This window comes from Ostrinia nubilalis, chromosome Z (genome assembly GCF_963855985.1).
Source record: "Ostrinia nubilalis chromosome Z, ilOstNubi1.1, whole genome shotgun sequence".
NCBI classification, from domain to species: Eukaryota; Metazoa; Arthropoda; class Insecta; order Lepidoptera; family Crambidae; genus Ostrinia; species Ostrinia nubilalis.
In genome coordinates, this window is record NC_087119.1 from 10078178 (window position 1) to 10099654 (window position 21477).

The 21477-nt window shown below is 38.3% G+C and overlaps 1 protein-coding gene across 1 annotated transcript in view; it reads right to left on the reverse strand.

The window, feature by feature from the left end:
* LOC135087070 (ubiquitin carboxyl-terminal hydrolase 38) overlaps nucleotides 1-21477 on the reverse strand; it is a 45672-nt gene that overhangs the window by 4191 nt on the left and 20004 nt on the right. The window contains exons 3-13 of the mRNA XM_063981914.1: nucleotides 19572-19724; nucleotides 13924-14147; nucleotides 12636-12794; nucleotides 11961-12131; nucleotides 10547-10734; nucleotides 10410-10428; nucleotides 10137-10234; nucleotides 5358-5537; nucleotides 1822-1953; nucleotides 1236-1303; nucleotides 331-730 (exon numbers count right to left, since the gene is read on the reverse strand). Of these exons, the coding sequence (XP_063837984.1) occupies nucleotides 331-730; nucleotides 1236-1303; nucleotides 1822-1953; nucleotides 5358-5537; nucleotides 10137-10234; nucleotides 10410-10428; nucleotides 10547-10734; nucleotides 11961-12131; nucleotides 12636-12794; nucleotides 13924-14147; nucleotides 19572-19724 (1792 nt within the window). The remainder of the gene's footprint in view (nucleotides 1-330; nucleotides 731-1235; nucleotides 1304-1821; nucleotides 1954-5357; nucleotides 5538-10136; nucleotides 10235-10409; nucleotides 10429-10546; nucleotides 10735-11960; nucleotides 12132-12635; nucleotides 12795-13923; nucleotides 14148-19571; nucleotides 19725-21477) is intronic.

The window sequence follows — 21477 nt, forward strand, 5'->3', positions numbered from 1 at the left end:
TTATCCCACTGTACCCTTATTCTGTGAATAAACTCTTTCATAAAAGTAATTTAATATTGTATCCAGAATATAAATGAAGTTACATTAAAAATGGAAAATCTGATCTGTAGAAAATGAAAAAATTATTAAGGATATTGAAAGACACATTGAGAGCTTCTATTTTTATCTGAAATAAGTGAAGACTTTTCTGTATCGAGTGTAGGCGGTCAAAACATGAAACGATGCGTTGGCGTTGCAGAATAATAATTTGTCGTAGGTGTATCATGAAATGTGTCTGTTACCGAAAAGGAAAATAGTAAAAAGAATCAGTGAAAGTAAAAAGTTACTTACTTGAAGTTCTTCAGGACGAGAATCAGATATTTGGGCGTGGTTTCAATCAGCACGCTCCTCTCGGCGTCGCGGAGGCCGCCGCAGTCGCGGCACATGTACCGGTTCTCGCCGGTGAGCCGCTCCTTGGAGCAGTAGAAATCGAGAAGGTTCTGCACGCTGTGCTGCCACCCTTCTGGCTTGTCGGGGAACGCGAGTTGGAGATCGCGGAACACGTCGCGCGAAAGAGACGACGAGTGGCATTCAGTGCATTCGACACGCGTCAGAAGCACGCCTCCGAACATGCCATCGACGAAAGAGTCGCGACGCAAGAAAGGCTCGGGATCGCTACGCACGCGGTAGCAGCGCTTCTTCGGAGGCACCAGGACCTCGTCGCTTTGAGATCTTTTGTTGGAGCTTGATCCTGTAAAGAGGTTCGCTATCAAACTAACGCCCGTATTCACAAACATTACTATGAGGTCTCACAATGCGCGGGGACGCACAAGGTGACACACGAACCAATCACACCTGTGCGTTCGATTTGCTGCTTCATTTATACAAGCATAGTTTGTGAATACGGGCGTAAATAAAGTTCATTCATTAGTTCACTTTGTATTGGCGGTCAAGCTATAGATCCTCGCTACGAAGTTTTGTAGCGGTGGGGACGGAGCTAGAGGCACAGAATATATACCTAATACTAGCAGTGCTAAAGGGTATACCTAATCCCGTATTAAACTAAAGTCTCGCAACATCGCAGTGATTTCCGAATCGCTTAATAAACAAGACTAGTTAAAGCAAAGTAGTATTTATGTAACATGATACAGTTATAACGAAAACTTTGTCTGAACCCGAATCTGTAAAGCTGAAATAGTGCTTATCTAGTAGTTCATTGCAGACTTTGTTTGGTTTTAGAGGAACTAGGAACTTACCGGCGGCGCTGCTCCCCGGGCGCGGCGATGCGGATCGCCTATTGGCGTTGGCGTCGCCATGATCATCACTGCAAGTTAAACGGCTGTTTTACAGGAAGAAAATCTTGTAAGTCATAAGTCCGGAGAAAGGAATATAAAAATTTTACTATTTTGAAAAAAAAAAAAGAAAAAGAAAACCATTGCTTGAGAGTTTTTAAGTTTGATGAAAAAGAGCCTTTTTATGCATAACAAGGCAGGTATTAGACCGCAATCGCACCTAGTGTTAAGTGAGATGCAGTCTAGGATGGTACTATCTGCCCTGTAAGTGCCTATTCACCCTCGCCTTGAAAAGGTCCGGTTTATAGTGTTCAGGAAAGACAGCAGCAGGCAGCGAGTTCCAGTCCCTAGCTGTTCGCATTATAAAAGAGTTATCTAAACGCTTAGTGCGAGCTGGTGGAATGTCGACAATGTAGGGATGGTACGCTAACCTCTGAGAGGTTGAACTCTTGTAAGAGTGTGGCAACTAGAGGTTGTCACGTTCTTCATGGAACGGCTCGATTATTGAATGGAAAATCGTAGTAGCTTCATTAAACTGGATAATGCTTACCTGGAAGACTGGGCAGCTTGCGCGTGAGCAATCGCGCGCATTCGGCTGGACCCGGCCAGAACCGCGGGGCGAGAGTAGTCGAAGTTGACGTCCGAGCAGTGCTCGTACGAGCGCAGCAGCTCAAACAGATATCTATCGCGAAAACAATCGACGTTAAACTTTGACACTGACACTTTTGACAGGGCTAGGGATGGAATAGTGTTTATCGATAGTGAAAATATCTAATCGATTGTTCGTTAGAGATCTTGGAATCGATATTTAATACAAAAGAATAATAGAATACTTTACAGGCTATACTTATCATGAATTTGAACGGAAAAACACAAAATTATTATCTTATTTTAGTCAAGGTAGTACATAAAGTTTCTTGTATCGTGTGTGGTCTGATAACCCTTGTAGCAAACATTACAGAACGACTGAACGTGCCCTCCAATGTACGGAAAATTCTTTCCTATCAGACTATCACATGCCTAACCTAACCAAACTGTATAAGACTCATTTTCGCGTGAACAGCGATCTAAAAATACTTTATTGTAAAACATTTTTCCAGGATTTAAGCTTCAGATCAAATTACCAGACTCAAAAAAAGCCTTTAATAAATATCGTTAACATTTGCCATATTTCTTTATCTCCTTGTTAGCAAAGTATTAGTTTCCGACAGCATCATGCAGCGGGCGGATTAGGCAGACTACATTTTTACCTTTTTTCTAAAGTGGGAGTCTGAGCATAATTGGATTGTTGGATATGCATTTACAAAGCGCGAATACTAAGCTTTAATTTTCCTTTGGCTTTCAGGTCTGACTTTGAGATAGCGATGCACCTCGGAATTATCTTGGTTGGCTTTTCTTAGTGACTCCGATTCCAGGAATAGCTTACTTTGTACGTGTTTGTATTATTGAGAATTTAATTTTTAGGACGGGCAGGGGAAATAAGTTTCGTGTTAGTTCCTAGTTTGATAACACGATGCATAGATAAGTCATGAAGGGCACATACACAAGTCTATTAAAATGTCTATAGCGGCTTTTATTTAAGGTCAGTCTGCCACAAACCCACGCCATAAAACAACGAGAAATAAAATTACCTTATTTGTTTTCGCGTCATTATTTTGCTGTCATCAAAAGTTGTCTTGATAATATATCTTTGCTTATTTGCAAACTATGAATATTAATGTGTTTGTGTTGTATGCTAATATCACAGCCTATTCTGTCATATTAAATAGGCGAAGCACTCCTGACATAACACGACACTTTCTCGAATAAGCTAGCACAAACGTATCACTGTTACAAAGTGTGGCGTCGATAATGATCAGACCCACCACTAACATCCTTGGAAAACGTGATAAGAACCTTTTCCAATAAGAGAATACAACAATGTTAGTGCCAATACATTATGGTGCCTTCTTGGTATACACGAGTAATTGTTAATATAATTTCCTCTAAAATATTCATGGAAGTTCAAAGAGTGTTTAAAATAAGGTAACTTATGTTGTATTTCCCTTGGCAATCAATAACGAAACTATTTTTCTTTGCGGCAATGTCTTGGAAATAAAAACAAAGAAACTAGTAGGCCAATAAATAGAGAATATTGTATTCAAAAGTATTTTTTTTTATATTTAAATTCGTGGCCTATATGACACTGTGAATTTTTTATACATCTAATTCTAGATCATTTTATTTTGAATTTTCAGCGACTTTTAAGGAGCAGGCTTAATAAAAGCTTTTATCTTTGCACTGAAAATAGATTTTTTTTTTACAATACAAAATGGCAATTCATACGTTAGAAAAACAAAGATAAATAAATAAATAATCAGGAAAAGAGAATCCCTGTTGTTCCTGAATCTCAATCAATTAAGTGCACCGATTAGTGCAACTTCTGTTACTTCTATCGTTATATTGTTGCACATTTTCATTGAATTTCTTCGTAACGATATTAAAGTTATTACGAGAAAACAAAATAAAAACTCAGAGGTAATTTAGTTATGACTCCAGGTGGCGTGGCGGACCGAAGGAAGCTAGTTAGACAAATTAATTGCCTTTTCCATTTCCGCAGGGCGACACAGATAATGCAATTTTTGTATTTTTATATAAAACTGTAGAAATACTGACATTCTGTGTGCTACGGGTTAAAATTTTAAAAAAATTGTTGGTAAACTTGTTTCACACTAGTCATAAACAGTTTATCAACAAATGTTGCCTAATGAATACATGGCTTTAATTTTCCCAAGGTAGATAAACGTAACTTAGCGATTCAAAAAACAGCCCTAAAGTCCCTCTGTGAACCCGTTATAAAACAAAAAGGAGTTTTTAAATTCGAATGCAGTTTTGAATTCAAGAAAATATTTCGAAATTTGACTAGTGTATTCCAGTAATCCTTTGCAAACATATTTACAAACAATCACTTTTTATTTCAGAAAAGCTATGAATGCGCGAGGAATCCGTCCGGGCCGTGCTTTGAGCGTCAAACCTGTGCATGAATGCTCAAAAAGCAAAATGAGTGGAAGTAACGAAAAATTTCGAAACATTTTATAAAATGTGTTACTAAAAAGCTGGTGACACTAGTTGGTATTACGTTCGCACTCACGTTCGGCCCTAATGGGTTTCAGTCAGTTCCGAGTATCACAAAGTTGGTTCTAGCGTTGTCAATATAACATTTTAACGTTAAAATGTAGTTCACTTAGGTCATCCCGCTAAAAGCCGATGCCGAGTTCTATGCTATTTATAAACATATCTATCTAAATTCACTGAACATTTCTGAAGAACTAAATGGAACCTGAAATAGCTTAGAGACAATTTCGAAAAGTCGGTACAAATAACAAAAGCTGAAATAAACCTAATTTCTATTCTCTAATAAAGTCTAACGAAGCCCGCAAAATTTTAAAGTGAATGTTTATCAGATGAACTGTAAAGCATGGACAAAGTACGATCAAGCGCCGCCGACTGGGCAAACATGAATAACATTAACGCGCAATAAGGCGTTGTAGCGGTGGACGTGTGTGCACTGGAAGCGTTCATTATGAGCTTTTACCGGCGTAGCCATCGGCTCTGATCGATGCTGCTAACAGGACGCGGTTGAGAACAAAAGCCCGAATACAACACAAGTATATGCAAAATTGGATAACAGAATCTAGTCGTACTTATTATCACCAATTTAGTACCCGAAAACGTAATTTTGCCATGAAAATGTTATGCTTTTGACAACATTTGCTTTCCAAAACAATAACACGGTTTCATCTTACTTTACAACTTTGTTAAATTCAAAAATTAACATAAAATTACTCTTTGAATTAGTCAAAGAAATATTAAGTAATTTTCTCCTTAATATAAAATTGCATAAACTACATCGTTTCCCCGTTATTTTTTAAATAAAACGCAATTACATAACCACTTCACCTTCCTTAATAAACAACTAAATAAAAAGTTCAAGAGAAATAACAGCAAGCCTTTTACGCTGCACCTGGCAGGACGTTGCAAAGGAATAATTAAATTCCAGGTGTTTAAAGGGAATAAAATATGCTGTGAAGCTTCTAGTTTACTTACCCGAGGAACTCGGAGCTGTCATGCTGATGGTTCCTGGTGAAGAATGGGGGCTTGACCACCTTGAAGAACTCATCTGGGTTGATCTTGTTGGCGACGGAATGCATCATCTTCGCAAACAACATCCCCATCTTCGACCAGTAAGGTACGCCGGTCATCTTCAGCACAACGTGAGTGCTGAATCTGAAAAGAAAACTCAAAAGTATTCGGACATCCGATAATAACCCCAAATCAAGTTTTAGCAATCGAGAGATTACAATCGCACCGCACTCGAACTGCGACCTATCTCTATCGCAGCACCATCTTAATTTTATTCGCATCGCTGCAAAGACGGATTTCGCTCGACGTCCCAACAGAAACGTGTCCGAGGAACTTCAATGGAAGCACTTATCTCAGATTAGCAAACTGCATATATTTAAAGCATATCGATCTAACAATACACAGGGGACATAAAATAAAATAGGAGAAAGAGAAAAAAAAAACATACATTCGCCACTAAAGAAAAGCACAGCTGCAAATAAAGGTAACAAAAAAGAAAATCTGAATTATGATAACAAAAAAGAAGCGCAACAAAAATTTTGAACTTGAACATTTGCATTGGTCCTTGTCACCTTGTGTAGATTATACATAGTTTAGGCTCAGCTTTAAATAATACATAATTTCTATCTCTTGAGTAAACTGAGTAATTTTATTAGTGTGAAAACCTTCGCTTTTTTATAATATTTATTTTCACTCGCGCAAGCATTTTAAATTAAACCTGCTGTCACTTTTAAAAAGATGCATAGCATTATAAAGGTTATGTCAAAAGTAACAAACCTGTAAAATCATTTTGTAATTCAATTTGCAATGACAAAAGAGTGACTAAATGTTGTGACAACCAATGGATTGCAGCGAAAACGAAATTAAATGCAAAAATGAAGCGTTCATCGCGAAACTCCGCGCGACCTGTATTGTGCTAAAATGTTTTCACGGGGATATTGAGTTAAATTATTATTTTCTGTTAAGTACGAGCCGGCTGGGGTGAGCCTGTTTTTGCTGGGGCGGGGAGCTGCCCGGTGCAGTATCGATTTATACGTCCACTATCAGATTGTTATAGGCCCGGCTCCCAGCTTACCATTTAACTAATTTCCGACAAGCCATATGATCCTCTAATGGAGCTATTAGCTACTTTAGTCCGAGTAAGTTGCCGACTGGAATACAATACGAGCGAAGTCTTCCGAAATTCAAAATAATTACAGAGTAAGATTAATTAATAATTGAGAATTTTTTTCCTGCTTCCATTTAATATAGAACTAAAGACCTGCAACTGATTAGTATTTAAGCTGAGCTGAGGTTCGAATGCTTCAGGACATTAAAGCTCACTAATTGTAACGTAATAGTCTTACAAAGGGATTCCTTCATTTAGCTCTATTACTTTGGTTAGATTGAATAGCCAATAAGAGCGCAGGGAGAACTAAAGCTTCTGCATTTTACCAAGAAATCTATTCCGTAAACTATTAGCACAAAGGCATAAAACAAACTTTTTAGTTCATAACTCCACTAAGCCCTTAAGACCTGCTTACACCAAAGAGGATTATTATGTTTCTCTGCAATACCCATATTATTTCGAATTTCAGCTGAAATCCAAAGGCGTTTTCCGTTTCGTATGCTTTAAAATGCATTTTATTTGCACTTCCCGTTTCCCTTTGTACGTTTATTTCGTTATACCGGGTGGGAGTGACGTTCGAGACAACATTTCTATTCTTTAGTAAAGAACAGGTATCTAAATCTCCATATTGTTGTATTTGGTCTGTGATTTCGTGTCTTAGAATGCCAGCGTTAAAAAAGTAGTGAACTCGATATGGTAGAGTTAAAATATACAAAAACAAAGGAAACTGGGAACTTATAAAATATGAAATGAAACTACAAATAACTTCGCGCAAAATAAAAAATCCGAGCAATTTTCTCTCCCCGCTTCATCGGACGACACACCAGCATTCGCGGCCCCCTGTATGCATTATGGGCATAAATGTACCGGCCGCTACTTTGTTTTCAATCATCCCACATTTTCCGCAACCCCTTTCTGAACCCACACGAGTACAAAATTAACGGCGCACGTATTGATTGAATATTTTACAAACTAACTAGCAAAATTAATTTAAAATATAAAAAATTTAAACTAAAAGCGAGCTGTGGTACGGCAGGTTAACAAAGTTTTTTAAAACAAGTTTTCCTTTGAACCGTTTATGCTCAGAATGCCAACTTCTCAAAATGCCAACCGCTCGCAAAATGACAACTTCTCAGAATGCCAACTTCTCGAAATGCCAACTTCGCGAAATGCCAACTTCTCAAAATGCCAACTTCGCGAAATGCCAACTTCTCAAAATGACAACTTCTCATAATGACAACTTACAATTATAATGAATGCAGGAGCAGTGAATGCTACCACAAATAATAAAAATAATTAAAAAGTCCATATATTTACAATATCTCAATATATTTATTTGTTACTATACAATCAATCAATACACTAGGGTCGTTTCGCATCAATCTCTCATCTCAAATGTCGATTGAATGACATACACCTATATAATTGTTACAATCATTGTCAAAATCGGATAAACAAAAACCAGATAAGGTAAGGTTACAGTACAATTTAAATCATAAATTAGTGCATGGCGAAAATAATGTTACATTATGAGGGTAGTTGTAAAAAATGCACAAGTTATACTTGTCAAAACTATATCGCCCTTGTAATGTGTTAATTTATATAGTAAAATAATTGTTTTGCTGTTAGCCTGTTACAGACCGTACCCGGTTTTTGTTTATCTGATTTTGACAATGATTGTAACAAGTATGTCATTCAATCGACATTTGAGATGAGAGATTGATGCGATACGACCCTAGTGTATTGATTGATTGTATAGTAACAAATAAATATATTGAGATATTGTAAATATATGGACTTTTTAATTATTTTTATTATTTGTGGTAGCATTCACTGCTCCTGCATTCATTATAATTGTAAGTTGTCATTATGAGAAGTTGTCATTTTGAGAAGTTGGCATTTCGCGAAGTTGGCATTTTGAGAAGTTGGCATTTCGCGAAGTTGGCATTTCGAGAAGTTGGCATTCTGAGAAGTTGTCATTTTGCGAGCGGTTGGCATTTTGAGAAGTTGGCATTCTGAGCATAAACGCGAACGTGTCGAGTTGAAAATGAGGGTGTGCCTTGAAGGTTTTTTAAAGTTTGTTTGCAAAGTCACAGGGATGCCAGTGAGCCACAACCAATTTCCAGGCCGGAAGCTCCGATACATAGCTTTATCGATGAGCTTGATCCGGCAAGGTACGAGTATGTGTGAAATGTGAGGTTACAAAGCTTCCGTGTTCAGACTTACCACATTCGTTATACAGAGAAAATAAGAGGTACAAAATAAGTCTTTGATTGCCGGATACTAGAGAGATACAATAGAAATTGTATATAAAGTTCCACGCGGCTCATGAGCCGCGTGGCTTCCTTTAGAATACGCTTATTATAGAAACTCTATCCATCATGTTTTCCTAATGGAATGCCTAAAAAATCAGGTCTTGTAAATAATTATAAGTAAAAAAAAAGTAACTCCTCATCAGATTCAAATCAATCAATCAATAAGTCTCTAAGAAAATGTTTATCTATCTAAAATATTTCACGGAAATGTACATTTCTAGTCATCATACAAACGGCCTTCTCTGCCTCTGCAGGAGGGCCCCAATTAATTTAGTGCGTTTGTGCCTCAAAGCTGGGTGGAGGCAAACATTGGCCGGGCTCCGAGCTACGTTTTGTGTCTGGGGGCTGCTGTGTTAAACTTTATGAAATGCGCCACTCATTTTCAGAAGTCAAACGAGATCGTCGCATATATTCAGGGGTTCTAGTTCTATTCGAATTGTTAAGGATGTATAAAATAAAACCACCATAAAAGAAAAAACAAAACAGATAATACAGTTTGCTACAAATTGTGTTTTGTGTATGGTAAGTAGATAAGCACGTAAGTATTTTTTAAGTTAAATGCTGTTCACAAGTGAGTTGTCTTTTTTGAGAATACATTTCTGTAAGCATATCAAAAGACCCAAACTCTTTATTTAATAAGGACCCAGATAACTAGAAACAAAATTTCAAAAGAAACTTCTGTAATTTATAAGGTTTCACGGTGCTCGATTGTAAACGCGTCACAGCTAATTTTTGTAATACGCATTTTTTCTGGAAGGTCGGTAGATCATTTCAGTGTCAGCACAATGATTGAAAAGGTAAAATATCGATCAACTAAACCTATTTCAAAACCTAAAAAAAGTACACAATAAAAATAAATATAAAATAAACAAACCTGTTGAAGCTCGAAGCTGGTTTGAGAATTCAGCATCACAGCTACAGCGAGTAGCTAAAAGGACTTAAAACAAAATTTACACCAAAAAGTACGCCTGTTGATAGAGTCGATTGTTCCCGCATAGTAGCGGCAAGCTAGCTGCAGGTCGCTAAAAAAGGATTAAAACAAAAGTAGATACCAAAAAGTACGCTCGCTGACAGAGGCGATAGATAGCTCCCGCAACGCAGTGGCAAGCAGAAGCGAGTCGCTAAAAGGGTTTAAAAAGAAGTTACATAAGTATGCCTGCAGCCGATGGATCCCGCATCAGACAAGCTGCAGCATGTCGACAGGAAGGGTTTAAAACAAAAGAAGAAAGTACGGCCGCTGACAGAGGCAATGTCTCCCGCATCAGAAGCAACAGCAAGGCACTAGAAGGACTTGAGAGAAGTTACATCTAAAGTACTCACTGCCTGGTGACCAGGAGCGCTTGCATCACGCTGTTCATGTAGCAGGTGTTGCCCAGGTTCAGCAGGCCAACCTTACGGATCGGCACAGTTGCAGGTCGCTAGAAGGACTAGGGAGAAGTTACATCTAAAGTACTCGCTGCCTGGTGACCAGTAGCGCTTGCATCACGCTGTTCATGTATCAGGTGTTGCCCAGGCTCAGCAGGCCAACCTTGCGGATCGGCTCAGCAGTAAGTCGCTAGAAAGACTAGGAGAAGTTACATCTAAAGTACTCACTGCCTGGTGACCAGAAGCGCTTGCATCACGCTGTTCATGTAGCAGGTGTTGCCCAGGCTCAGCAGGCCGACCTTGCGGATCGGCTCAGCATCAGGTCGCTAGAAGGACTAGGGAGAAGTTACATCTAAAGTACTCACTGCCTGGTGACCAGGAGCGCTTGCATCACGCTGTTCATGTAGCAGGTGTTGCCCAGGTTCAGCAGGCCGACCTTGCGGATCGGAACGTGGGACTTCATGGAGGTCAGGCACACGTTGCGCGCGCGCCACGGGTATACTTGCAGGTAACGGTTGCCACACGATGCCATGTGACGCTCAAGGCATAGTATCTACAACAAATGAACGGTGACAACACGGAGCTAACGAAAATAATAATCGTTGGACCTAAACTGGAATTTTATAAAAGTCTACGGCTGAAATTCAGCAGGTATTACAATTTTGCGAAGTAATTGAAAAATTCAGGGAACCGCTGGCAAGTAAATGAACCACCTAAGTCGCGAATAAGTTATCCGACCTCTATTTATGAATGATTAAACGAATCACGATTAAGCGATATTAAATAAACCCGAAAAGCAATAGTTAAAGCTTTTTCTTTATACGTAAATTCGCCTACAAAGTGCGCGCCATCCGGCAACATGTTGCTCTACGTGTTCGTCAATTTTCTCCGTAAACACCCCAGGAAAATCAGAAAATCGCGAACCGATAAATCGTCGTGACGTCAACGCAACGAACTGCGCTTGAATCTCATTAACGGTCAGATAATGTACCGAAACATAACGAAATATATCACCGGCCGCTAAACAGTTGACTGATTTTATATGCAACTGGTCGTGTGTTATTAGCAAAATGTAATAATGAAGTGCGCGATATTTGACTAATTATAATTTGTAGTAATTAATATCATATTACATCATACAAAGTACAGTTGATATTTAAATAGGTACGTACTTATAGCAGTGTGCACTAAGCCCGCGCAGCCGCGTGAGTCTAGCCTGGTACCGCCGGACGGAGCTGACGAGCCCGGGACGCTAACTAGCAGTACCTACATTGATCTGCCCATATATGCAGGAAATAATCCTTTATGCCCTACTTTTCGAATTGAGCCAGGATTTTTTTAGTTCGCCTGACGCATCAAAGAGACTTTTAATAATTTTAAACGAAATGACGAATGGATTGGGATTAAATTTTCGCTAATATTAAAAATACCACTCAGTCCTACCAAATTTTTATAAATTACGTTAGAGAAACAGATTCGGTTAGACCATGGAAGGAGAAAAACATAACTTGTACCTACTCTACTTTTTGTCGTGAAAATTCATTGTTTTAATTTTAAATTCTAGCCTTTGTCTAGCTAGTAGTAGAAGTCATTTGACTGAACCGAACGAACATCACTTTAGCGTAACATTATAATAATTTAATACAGAAATTAATGCTGTACCTGATAATGGATGAATGGGACACAAGAATGAATGAGAATGGGGAATCAATAACACAGCAAATCATGCTTTTGGTAAGATTTTTTTTCCAAAAGTTTCAATTTATTAAACACACTTACCACACCAGAATATTTCTCCTTGAACGCATCCAGGCCTTCAGGTTTCAACCCTTCTTGCAAGCGCTGGATCATGGCCGAGATGATATCGACAACGTTTTGCAAGAGCTGGCGGCTCCATTGGCCGCTGTCGGCGGCGAGGTTCACCAGCACGCGGCCTACGTGTGGCGCGATCTAGGAAACGAACACATAGTAATGGCCGCCCAAAAAAAAACCCCCAACGCAAAATAAAAACTAATATTTTGAGTCAAAAATAAGATTAGCTCGTTGAAATAGCGCTGCAATACCGAAAAGTACCGTATAATACTGATTCAATAGCAAACGGCGTAAATGCGGCGCGATCTATTGGAAACGAACTACCTATGTAATAATGATCGCACTAAAAAAAAACAAAATTTAAAAACCCAAAAATAAAGTTGGCTCGTTAAAATAGCGCTAATTTGACGCATCAAGGTACCGCTCAAAAGTCATACCCTTCATTATTCAGACTTACAGCTGATACTTAAGACCGCTAGAAAACCAGCTAATGAACAAAAATGAAACTTCATTAAAGAACAATTCGTTTAGGATCTACGATGCAACAGACATAGGTAATAACAACATAACTAACTTTTTGCGTCGGGGTTTTAAAATTTTAGACAATTGATAATTATAAAGTATTACAGGTCCATTACTTACTCTATCCAGCGCATCGGTGGACTCCAGCAGCGCCGCCATGACATGGAAGATGACGTCGGCGACAGATTGACGAAGGCCGATCGGGGCATCCAGGGCCAAAAACAGCCGGCTCATATTGTCTACCGACACTTCGATAAGGATATCGAAACGTTCGTTCTCCTAAAAACGGTGTAAAATTGTAATATGGCCGGAACATGATTTTATACACTTGAAAAATTAACTACTCTAGTGGAACTCGTACTTCACTTAAGCAAGCATCGTTTGTGAATACGGGCGTATGTGTATTATACAGGGTGGAAACGATAAGTGATCTCACTCGATTATTTCTAAACTATACGAGATATCCAAAAATTGGTTACTGATCCTTAAAGTGCTTCACGAGCTCTATCCAATGGTTCCAATAATATGTTACAAAATAAACTGGATCTATCTGAAAATTCAATGTTTCCAGCCTGCATACATTTAGTAAAACCACATTATATTAAAAACTATACAAGATATTCAAAAACTGGTTACTGATCCTGAAAGTGCTCCTCGAGTTCTATCCAACGGTACCAATAATAAGTTATAAAATAAACTGGATCTATCCAAAAATTCAATGTTACCAGCTTCCATACATTTAGTACTGCCACAGTCATGGCACTCATTTCTTGATAATATTTTAGCAAGTAAAGCCTAAAACCAATGTTTTCCATGAATAATTTTAAATAAGAATGGAATTTACGAGTTAATTTTAAGTGTTTATTATTTAAAATAAAAAAAATAGCACTTTCAATATTGTGTGGCTGGCATTGTGGCATACGTTTAGTATGGAGGCTAAAAATATTGAATTTTCGGATGGATCCAGTTAATTCTGTAACCTATTACTGATATCGTTTGAAAGAGCTCGTGAAGCACTTTCAGGATTAGTAATCAGTTTTTCGATATCTTGTATAGTTTAGAAATAATCGAATGAGATCACTTATCGTTTCCACCCTGTATAGATTGCTGTTTGTTTTTCTAACAATAAAAATAAAAAATAAAATTCATGTGAAAAATATTTTTTTTTTGCCAAATGAACTAGCTAAGTTACGGTAATACACAAACTAAATTGAATTAATTTCAAAGTTAGTTTCTAAAAATATAATTTTAAAGTATGTAATTTAAAAAGTGATTACTTCAGGACAAGAACAGGCAATAAGTGACTGAAGAAATCGAGACAGGTCTGTCTTCGTTGGAGGCGATATGTATCAAGTTATATCTAGATAGTTGTCAGAGCTTACTGGGGCGGTTCATAACGTGTACTTACCTCGAGAGCCTTGATGTAGGCATGGACCCAATCCCCGAGGGCGGGGGTGCCGTGCCACTCGTACATCCAGCGGTACAGGCAAGACAGGGAGGCGCGGAGACCAGCTACCGCGGGCCCATTGTCCACCTGCTGGACCAACCAGCGAGCGGCCGCCAGGGTGGCATCGGAGTCCGAGCTATCCAGCACGACCAGCACCACGGACATGGACGGACAGGCGTCCGACTCTGTTAAAGGATTAAGCTGTTTACCAAACCGATAGTTTATCCCATTGAACGTGTTCGTTGCGCTTCAGATGAGCTTAGTAATGCTACAGAATATTCCGATTTTATTTGTTTTAAAACTTCATTGCACAGATGTTTGTAAACTGTTATAAATGGAATGGTAAAATACTAAAAGCAATAATAATTGCTCTTTCATATTGGGATAAAAGCTGTGAGTGCGGTACGTGTTAAAATCGGAATAAATTAAAAATTTTATGTACGATAACTATTAAATTATTTGTCAAATTGCAAATCGTATAAAAGTTGCGTTTCATGTAATGTGATTCAATGTCCGTCTGTCTAGTTTATTGATTTGATTTTTCACATACCTACCACCTACATTCAAATATTTTTAGTCAGGTTATATTTAAAATAAACCATGCCAAACAAAGCGGATAACATTTTATGATAATGTTCAAAAATATTCTTTATTTCGTATGTTTTCGTTCGGCTATCTACTTATGCACGTCCCAAAAATTAGCTTTTCCTGCCAATACTTCAGCAGAACCTATCGATTGATATGCATAACATATGAGAACGGCGCATGAAACTAAGTCACCTTTGTCAGCTTATAACGGGAAAAACAATTTGCAAAATAATGTAATAACTGCGAGCTAGGCAGCTTATAAAAGAATAATATTGCCCTGTTGTTATTAAATACTTATTTATTCTGTAGTATCCTTTTTGAAAAGGATTTCGCGTTGGGTTTATGTAATAATATTAATGTTGTTCTCAAAGATTGAATTTGATAACTTTGTAGGCTGAAGTTAGGTGCGGCAAGTTTATTTCATTGCCTCTTGAATTGATGAGTAGACGCATGTATTCAAATTTATTGTGAACATACACGATGTGTTCATAAATATATTTGAGGGGCACCCGTTAAATAATAAATCAATTTATTCAAATTAATTCGGCAGTGACCAATAGTCAGTATTGCACGGACGTCATTTCTGCAGGAAAGATGGACTCCGTAATAATGGACCTTATGGCACTAGACAGTCCATAATCTAATATTCAAGAGAGTCGTCGAGTAGACTGCGTATACAGGATGATTTGCCATGACAAATGAGAACCTAAGTATCTTACAAAAAGGTTGAATAAAGTATTTTTTTAATTTATCGCATAAAGTAAGCTCATACTTATGAAGACGTTTCGTGTCGTTAAAGGTACCTAGACGTACCTTTCAGTTACAGAACAATGGAAACCAACGAAGAGCGCGTCGGCTCATGAGTACTACATGGTTCCATATTATTTACTGTCTGAATATCATAGTAGTCTATGAATTATTATTGCTCGTTAACATGACATTGTAAGGCTTAATTAGTGGATATACTAGAGGTATATCCACTAATTAAGCCTGTTAATAAAATTTGTACTTTTCACGCTAAAAACAAAATCGATGGCCTGTATCTACTACTAAATATGATATTTAGATAGACATGTATAAGAATTTCTTATTTCACTATAGACCCCTAGAGATACAGGTCGCAATATCGAGCCCGTCGGCATACCGGTCGTGAACACCACTCGACTAAACTCTCAGCTTCCGGCAAATGCGAAATATTTTATTCACACTTGACGAATCTTGAAGAGCATTGTGTCTACAATTTTGCTGGATCTATTGACTATTGGACCCTTCCCGAGTCTAGCCTTTTGCTTCAAAATAAAATTGTATCGTCTCTTATATCAGTAAAAAAGACATTTAGGGCAACTTTTTACTTTTTCGCTTAATATTCTGCTTTTATTCTGATTCTACGTACCTACATATTTTAAAATTATGTTGGAGTGACGAGAAACGTACTTTATTTAGAGACGTCTTCAAAGGTATTTTCTTAGTTATGAAATAGCATTTCAGGCTATTTTATTTAATAATAAACAAGGACTTTTCTAATATTTTTTTAGGATCACACTCAATAGGTAAGTAAATAGACCTTTTGCGTAAATGTCAAAAAGAAAATTTTTGGCGAACTCATTCATTGTGCTTCACTTTTCAAAGAAGTTTACTGAGAAGCCTACAAAATGGCAGCTTGTTTTACTTACTTTAGACCGCATTGCAACAATTTGCGTAGTTTGCTTAAAAATGATTTTTCACCTACTTTTAAAAGAAAATTTATTTGCCAGTTAAGTTTCCAAGGCTTGAATAGGTAATAAAGTGCTGCCATCTCTCTTGTTTTTCATATTTGACAAAGCTTTTAACGTCTTGCAAATCGTTGACGCAAAGTGTATACAATATTTATTTTTCCTCGTTGAATCGATAAAAAAACTGTCACAACCGATGGAATATAAAAATGAGTGCCTTAATTTAAATTCAGTGCAATCGGGTACGATAAATTTGCATCTACAAACGACAAACAACATGATTCCAAGCATCTTGAAGAGTTTGGGATAGGTGCTTATGACGCAAGAAGATATTTGCAATTGGTCTACCTGCACCTCATTTTAATACAAGGTTACTTCGATTTAACATATTCCTTCAAGATCATTCTGGCAGGGGTAAAAAACCTACACTACTAGTCGGGCACACGAGCCAATTCCAGTGTCTGTCTACCTACCTATTAATGATATTTTATTGTTTGCTGTAAACTATATTTTTTACTTGAGTAGATTCTAATAATTATTATAACATTTTTAATGGTGTGTTTATACAATTCACTAATGAAATTCTTGTTGAAATATTTTTTAAATGCATGTCCATAGCCCAAACGTCATTTTAAGCAACGTGTTTAACTAGCATGTACGTCATAGCTAGGGCATGCAATTCGGATATCCGGATATCCATATTATTCGGATATTCGCCACATTTATTATTCGAATAGCATCTATGTAATTATTCGGTCTTTTCGAACAATACGAATACGCCTTTCTATTAAAAAATTGTAAAAATATCTGACCGCAAACTTATTAATAAAACTTAAAACTATTAAAACTGCAGGCAAGAAGTTAGCGGTAAGGTTAGATTATGGACAAGTGCGCGCAATCGCAGATATCCCTTCAAGTGCCAACCAATATTCGCGAAAAAGGTTAAAGTGCCAGACATATGGTTTCCAATGGTGCTAGTGTTATGGTGTAGTTATCTCCTGTGGTACTGAGATTTTTTGTTTGTAGTAAATCAGCAGGAGTCCAGTGACTCAGTTGCCCTCAGTGGGCATCCGGTTTCTCAACTGTCCTAAAATCTACTAAGGATACTCCTGCCTGACACAAGCTCTTTGCAGTCTGCTGAATAGGAAGCCTTCAATGGTCATGAGCTGTTGGACTGATGAGTTTGGATGATTTGAAAGTTTATCCTTGTAGCGAAGTGTATGGCTCTTTATTTCCTCACTGACTGTGGGCAATGGCAAGTCCTAATAGATGAGCCTGTTGCTGATATACCACGGCATTTGGACAATCAAACGTACGGCTTTTGTCTAAGTGCTCGATTATGTCGAGATTGGAGTTGGCAGCTGTTCCCCACAGCTGTATCCCGTAGGTCCATATAGGTTTAAGGATAGTTTTGTAGACCATCATTTTACTACTGGTGTTCAGCTGTGACTGGACTCCGACAAGCCACATCATGTTTTTTAGTTTGGCATCTAGTTGCTTCCTCTTTGTCCATATTATATGCTTTCTCCAGGTTAGCCTGCAGTCCAAGTGCAAGCCCAGATACCTAACGTCCTCAGCGGCTCAGCCTGAGGTATTTGGATACCATTAAGTTTAACAGGTGGGCAGGAGTTTCTTCTGAGAGTGAAGGTTACAGAAACATGCACAGATTTGAGTGAGAGTGAGGCCGTCACTGGATCGTCATGTGTTGCCATTGTTACATTGTCGTCAGCAAAGGTTCCTGTGAATGTATTTGCAGTTGTTGGCAGGTCAGCGGTAAACAATAGGTATAGCACGGGCCCCAAGACACTACCCTGGGCTATACCGGACGTTATGTTGCATAGGGCAGAACCAGAGTCTCCAGATGTGACTTCAAAGCATATGTCTTTCAAATACGACCTAAGTATTTCGTAGAACGGACATGAGAGGTTCTGTTTAAGTTTGTACAAGAGCCCTTTATGCCAGACCTTATCGAAGGCTTGACTTATGTCCAAGAACGCAGCTGAGCAGTATCGTTTCTTTTCTAGTTCTTCAGGGACGATGTTTATGGTTCTGTGGACCTGTTCAGTTGTGGAGTGTCTTTCCCGGAAACCAAATTGATGTTCAGGTATCAGATCACCGATGTGGGGCTTCATTCGTTTGAACAGTATTTTTTCGAATACCTTCGATAGCAGCCTTTTTTTTTAAGTAGTTAATGAAGTTAGATGATAGTATTAAGCAAATTGATCCTTATTAAAATGATTGATTATAGACAAAAAAGTGTTTCTTTTAATTTACATGAAAATAGCAGTATTCGAAAAATTCGTTTTATTCGAAGTATTCGAATACCATAAATTTTAGTATTCGAAATATTCGAATACCAATATCGAACGAATAATGCATGCCCTAGTCATAGCAATAACAACGTCACATGAAAAAAGTTCGCGAGTTGAGCGTCGAAATACAAAAACCTAAACCAAATGCTAAAATGGCTGTCGAAATATAAAACAAAATGCGTGTACAATTGTACATAGCCGTAACGTCATTTTGTACAACGTATTTCATTGACTTGAACATCATAGTAACAACGACGTCACAGGAAAAAAGATCGTCGAAATACAAATAACTAACCCAAATGCTAAAAAGGCTGTCACTAGTTTATACATATTATTTTTATTATCAAACAGCCAATTAGAAAATACAAACACGAAATATGGGGTCCAATCTGCACCGAATTATTGATTTTAGCTCAGTGTGGCGGGAGCGACGGCAGGAATACCTATTCTGATATTAGGCAGCAACCACAAGAGAAAATGTTCGAGCGATAGACATGTGGATTCTGTGCTAGTTAGGATTTTATCCGAGTTTGGTCTTGGTACTGAAACAATGAACACGCCGATACTATTTCTAGTATTAGACGACGAACATGATGTAAAGTTATTATTCTGCGGATAAAAATCATCTAAAAATAACTGAAATAGGAGCGTCTCAAAATTGTCCCTTGCTAAAAAATCTGCCCCTTTTGCGTTTTTCTCTCGTCGACTTTGCGGCCGCGACTCGTTATTTTTCCAACCTTTCTTACTAATAATATTTAATATTATTGTCAGTTCAGTTTTACTTGCACTGTTTAATATTTTAAAATGTACAAAGATTATTTTGGTATACTATATAAAGTGACTGGATGAGGATGACGTATGGTATTAACTTCGTCTTGTTTTGAGTGCAATAAAGTTTTAAAATAAATAATTATAAGTAGGTATCAACCAAAAAAATATACCTAGAACAGGGCAAATATTTTTTCATGAGGTACTCTTCAGCTGAAAAGGTACTTACGCGGATCAGAGATGAACGAGTAAAACTTGGCGAGGACAGCAGTGATGATGTCATGGCGGATGGTGCTGTGAACGGAGTTCACGACGCGAAGGAGGTATTCCTCCACACACTGCAGGTGCTCCCACAACTGCTCCTCACTGCCGCGGACGCGGGCTGAAACAAATAAATAATGCAAAATCTGCCAAAATACCTTTTGGACAGCGCACCGGTCAGTTTTGAGCGACACCGGTCGCCCTTTTCATCATGAATAGTACCTATATTAATATAGTACGGTAGCGCATTTTCTTACATAACTTTTCAATTCCTATCATTGGAGGTCCGAAAATATTTCTCATACAATTTGATACCATAATGATCATTCTTCATAAAAAATTTAAAACCTACATATTTAAAAACATAATCATTGATATTCATAATATCACTAATCATACACTTCGTTTTTACTAATATTTGTTTTCATATATTTTTCTATACTAATGATCGAAACTCATAATCATTCGAATAAATAACTATAATATTCATAAATGTGATGTATCCTAATATTTGTTTTCATAAATTTATTACTCATAAGTGTATTTATCCATATTATTGAAAATCATGATGTCTATATTAGTATTAAATCGTATTTTAACATGAAATTAATTTGAAATGGTCCAAAACAGGCCAATGGGCAGGGCACAGTAGTTTGCAGAACTGAGGCAGCAGGGTTCAAGCAGTGTTGGCAAAAAGTTAATCTGATTAATGATTAAAAATTAATGATTAAAATCATAATCAAATTTTTTTGATTATGATTAGTTAATCATTAATCAAAAATTTTGATTAAGATTAATTAATCATAATCATTAATCGTTAATTTGATTATTTGATTAACTATCTACTATTTTCATAAGAAAAGGGTTGGGAGTGTATGAAAAGGTACCCGCGACTTATAAAATATCTAGCAAAGGGGGGATCTGAAGTTGTACTGTCGTTTTCCCAAAAAACTGCGTCAATTTTCACTACTCAAAACACTTATCGCACTAGTTTTGTTTCTCACAATTCCTTCTATTCTTCCGGTATCCTCCAGCAAAATTGGGTCAGGATAGAAGTTAAGCGGGCTGGCTGACGATAGGGTAGAAGTCCCCCCCCCTCCCAAGGTAGGCGCAAGCGTGGGCAATTCAACGGAAAGGTGGGGTTGCTAAACTAGGACGTTTTGTGTGTTGGGGAGGTGCAGGAGACTTCGTACCAGAAGTTTCGGGGAGAAGCCCACGCGTGGGCAATTCAATAGAAGGGTGGGGTTGCTAAACTAGGAGGTTTTGCGTGTTGGGGAGGTGCAGGAGAGTTCGTACCAGAAGTTTGGGGGGGAGGGCCACGCGTGGGCAATTCAATAGAAGGATGGGGTTGCTAAGCTAGGAAGTTTTGCGTGTTGGGGAGGTGCAGGAGACTTCGTACCAGAAGTTTCGGGGAGAAGCCCACGCGTGGGCAATTCAATAGAAGGGTGGGGTTGCTAAACTAGGAGGTTTTGCGTGTTGGGGAGGTGCAGGAGAGTTCGTAACAGAAGTTTCGGGGGGAGGCCCACGCGTGGGCAATTCAATAGAAGGGTGGGGTTGCTAAGCTAGGAAGTTTTGCGTGTTGGGGAGGTGCAGGAGACTTCGTACCAGAAGTTTCGGGGAGAAGCCCACGCGTCGGCAATTCAATAGAAGGGTGGGGTTGCTAAACTAGGAGGTTTTGCGTGTTGGGGAGGTGCAGGAGACTTCGTACCAGAAGTTTCGGGGGGAGGCCCACGCGTGGGCAATTCAATAGAAGGGTGGGGTTGCTAAGCTAGGAGGTTTTGCGTGTTGGGGAGGTGCAGGAGACTTCGTACCAGAAGTTTCAGGGGAGGCTAGGGGTGGGGGGCAGGTGGTGGGAGTGTGGGGTTGCAAGTAAG